The sequence below is a fragment of the Nannospalax galili genome, unplaced genomic scaffold, assembly GCF_000622305.1.
Source record: "Nannospalax galili isolate Female #2095 unplaced genomic scaffold, S.galili_v1.0 scaffold375, whole genome shotgun sequence".
NCBI classification, from domain to species: Eukaryota; Metazoa; Chordata; class Mammalia; order Rodentia; family Spalacidae; genus Nannospalax; species Nannospalax galili.
Genome location: NW_008337054.1, coordinates 483915 through 487999, shown reverse-complemented (window position 1 = coordinate 487999; position 4085 = coordinate 483915). Strand labels below are relative to the sequence as shown.

The 4085-nt window shown below is 44.4% G+C and overlaps 1 protein-coding gene across 3 annotated transcripts in view; it reads right to left on the bottom strand.

Moving 5' to 3' along the window:
• Window positions 1–95: 95 nt before the first annotated feature.
• Gabrr1 (gamma-aminobutyric acid type A receptor rho1 subunit) overlaps window positions 96–4085 on the bottom strand; it is a 31653-nt gene continuing 27663 nt past the window's right edge. For all 3 annotated transcript variants that reach the window (XM_008831834.1, XM_029562974.1, XM_008831835.1), the window contains 3 exons: window positions 3378–3530; window positions 2035–2231; window positions 96–1161 (listed from right to left, as the gene is read on the bottom strand). In XM_008831834.1, coding sequence (XP_008830056.1) covers window positions 868–1161; window positions 2035–2231; window positions 3378–3530 — 644 coding nt within the window. In that variant the 3' untranslated portion in view covers window positions 96–867. The remainder of the gene's footprint in view (window positions 1162–2034; window positions 2232–3377; window positions 3531–4085) is intronic.

Genomic DNA, 4085 nt, shown 5'->3' with positions numbered 1-4085 from the left:
GCAAAAAAAGGGTTTGTTTTAAAAAAAAAAAAAAAAAAAAAAAAAAAAAAAAAATTAAAAAAAAAAAAAAAAAAAAAAAAAAAAAACACCTCCCCAAATTCCTCAGTGATAATACAACATTACTGAGAGAAGACTTCATTCTGAAGTAGAGCCTGCTCCAGAGTGGCCTGGCTCAGGATAGAGAACAGGAAATATGAAACATAAATTTTCTAGCTTAGTAATCCCTCGGCAAAATAGACAAAATGCACATTAACATTCTTCAAAGTTTTACTACCACAGAAATCTCTAGAAAAATCAGAAGAAATTTCACCAATCTAAAGAGTATTTGTTATAAGGTGAAACCTTGTACTCTAGAGCTTGGAAAGAGAACTAACATTATTATTGCCTTTCACCAAATGTGAGGATATGCATAAAACAGGTAGCAGGGACAACAACAGGAGCTTTTGTCAGAGGGAATCAGGTGTGTGTAGGTTTCATGCAGATGAGCTTTATTTAGGCGGTCCCTGCTTCTACCTAGTCTAATAGGAAATCTCCTTGGAAATCCCCCATGTAAATAGTATCCAAGATCTGAACCACAGTGAGCCCACCACCCGGTCCCTGTGCTTTTCCTCGGGTCTGGGGAACAACTAATATCAGTTGCTATTGGGACAAATTCCTGCAATACCTAATACAATGATGTATATACAGTTGGTGCCTAATAAGTGGGCCCCAAAGTGTCTTGTCAGTGCAGCTTTGGACAGCTGGAGAATTGTGAGTGAAACCCTAGGTAGATACTGGGGTGGTTTTTAATCCATAAATTCTTTTTCATTTTACAGGCATTTCTGTAGGGCATCATGAAGAACCTGGGACTTACAGAATCACAGGCATCTACGAGAAAATAGACCAGTATATCAAATTGAATAAGATATATGCAGCCGGAAAGATGATCCTGGAGTATTCGTCAACGGTATGGGTATTGATCCTCATGCTCATGTAGCTGCTTCTTTGGCTTTTCCTCTGAGGAGAACTCCTCTCCGAGGCCAGGGTCAGCTTCACCATCATCCTGTCTGGCTTTTCTCCTTTCTCTGGCACATAGCTGCCTAGGTCATTCACCTCCCCATCGCTGTAGCTGCCATCCAGCATCACAGTCCTGGGCTGGGGCAGCCCACAGGTGCAGGGGGGCTGCAGACATATGGGAACATGTGAGCTCAGCGCCATCCCTCAGAAGCCTGCAAAAGCACTGTGTAGTGAAGGGCGGTACTTCTAGCATCCTTTAGTCTCAGTTTTGGGGAAAGGGGAAAAATAACGGTGGTGACTGGGAGTACTCTGTCAGAGTGCTTATACGGTGGTTTTAAGGTCTACGGTTCAAGCACACAGTGTGGTGATGGGAACAGGATGTTATGTAGCCTAGGATGTCCTTGAACTCATAATTCTTTTACCTCAGTCTGCCATGTGCTGGGATTACAGGCTTGTGCCACCATAGCTGGCACCAATCCCTTGATAAAAAATGTTTACAGGTGGCATTATTCTGTTTGTCATGAGAATGGGAATTGGAAGATGGACACTGTGGGAACAAATGGCAAGGCCATGGTAAGGCATTTCTGGGGGAGATAAGTGCTGAGTCGCAGGCTGGAAGAGGAAAGCAGGAATGTGTGGGGCAGGGAGGTAGCTGAGAATGACGGGAAATTTCCTAGCATAGTGTTTGCCCCTCCCCCTGCTAGGTAGGGGTCCTCTTCTAGAACGCCTTCGTATTCCTACGTGTGGAACATATATGTTCAACAATGTCAAATCATTGTTTTCCTCCTAGGATTCTGTTCTCTCACTGAACTCTGAACAGAACCAAAATTAAATGCACCATGTCTTAAGTTGACTTAGTGGCTGCAAGGATGTGGTAGACGCTAAATAAAGGTCTCAGTGAGTGAAAGATGTGGATACTGTTGGAGCACACAACCAAAGTACGCAGGGGAGAGGGTACGCTACTACATTTTGTAGGGAGGGTTAGACGTGCCCACAATCCCACATCCCGCCAGACCCTTCATGTCATGAGAAAGTCACCTTTTTCCGAACCTTCCGTTCCTTCCGCTCCTGCACAGTGGTCAGGTAGTTGACGGCTGCATATTCCAGCACTGAGAGGAACACGAACACAAAGCTGACCCAGAGGTAGATGTCTACGGCTTTTATATAGGACACACGGGGCATGGAGGCATTCACACCCGTGATGATGGTGGACATGGTCAGTACTGTCGTGATGCCTGCCACAGTGAGAAATAAGCATGTGCTTATATTTCCCCCAGTACTGGAGGCTTTGTCCCTCTGCCCTGTCTGGAAAATACCTATCTACCTTTCAAGATCTAGCCTTTATGAATCTCTTCCTGTCCCTCTGTCCTCATCCCCAAGTCCCTCTCTGTGCACTTGGCATATTCACTGTAGCACTGAATCACCCCATCTTTCTGCAAAGAACCTCTGGCATTCTGACATGAAGGTATTTCAAATTTCAATTGTTTAAAGAGAACGGATATGGGTATTAACAGATATGTATGTTTCTTGTGACTATTGCTCAATCCGGAGGGGTGGGAAGGGAAGACATGAGATGTGTCCTTAGTGCTGTAAAATTTGTAGTCCTGGGCCCTTCTTATCAGCTGGTAGGCACCTCTGGCAGCCACCCCATGCTGGACCTGGTTGTCCTTCCAGCAGGGCTGCCTTGAGCACTTAGAGGCTAGTTTTACCAGGATGGTGGTGTTCATTTCATTCATAGGAGACAGATTTTAATACCAGAACACACATGTACTTAGCACAATAATTGTTGGAATGACAACAGTGCTAACTGCTAGAGGACAGGACATCTGTCTGTGGAAATTTGCCCAGGATTGCAAATTAGGCTCAGAACATTTGCTTGGCAAACATCAAATCACAGGGGAATGGGGTCGCCCTAAGGGCCAGCTCTAAACCATTTTCATTAAAACCTCATGAGTTACTGTGTTACCTGCAACCCTGAGCTACCTGAGCAGTGGATGGTGCATGTGATTAAGTGGGTTCAATATTTAAGGTGAGGAGAGTTGACAGGATGCTGAGAAAGGAGATGAGTGTACTAAACGTGTAGGTCCTCATCCAGTGATTCTAATTCTGCAGCTATGATGAGACCCAAGATGCTTCATTTTTAACAATTTCCCTCAGACATTCTGTGGCAAAGATCCTTTGGGCTACCTTTTGGGAAAGAGTTATGTAATATGATAGATTGTGTAGACCAGGGTTGGATGGACACCTATGGGAACCTAGAAACAGATTTTCTATGTAGATTTTCTGTTTTCAAGTTAGAATGCCAAAAGGAACAGAGGACGAATGGAGGGAAGTACCTTTGTATTTTCAGATACCTGGAATTTACACGAGATATTTCTTACCTAAGGGGACTCTGGCAGGTACAGCTCTGCGGTCGATCCAGAAGGACACCCAGGACAGCATGACCATCAGGGTGGCAGGGAAATAGGTTTGGAGCAGGAAGAAGAAGATGTAGCGTCGCAAAGTAAAATTAATGTACAGACGGTTGTACCAGCCTGGGAGGCAGAAGGAAAAAAGAGAGCTCAAGTCATAACTGATCGGCTTCTTAAAACTTATTCAGGGAATGATAAGTGCCTTACCCTTGGAGGGTGGAAGTGGGAAAAAACAGAAAGCAGAGGTATGTAGTAACTCATATCCCTGCAAGAATCTATTGTAAGAAATCTTTATCCCTTTTATAAACAGAAAGGGAGCCCCTGAAAAGGACTCAAAATATGGTCTAGGGCCCATAAGCCTTTCTGCTACCTGGGAGCTTGTTAGACGTTCAGACTTGGGCTGTGGATATAGTTCAGGGGTACTTAATCAGCATGCACAAAGCCCTGGGTTTGATCTCTCTCTCTCTCTCTCTCTCTCTCTCTCTCTCTCTCACACACACACACACACACACACACACACACACGCTCACATGCACACGCACACACATACACACTTTAGATTCCTGAGCCACAACCCAAATCCACTGAAGCTGAATCTCTATTTAATAGCAATCCCATGTTTCATATGAATAGGAAAGTTTAAGAAGCACTGAGTTGAATAATTCCCTTCTCTCTCTC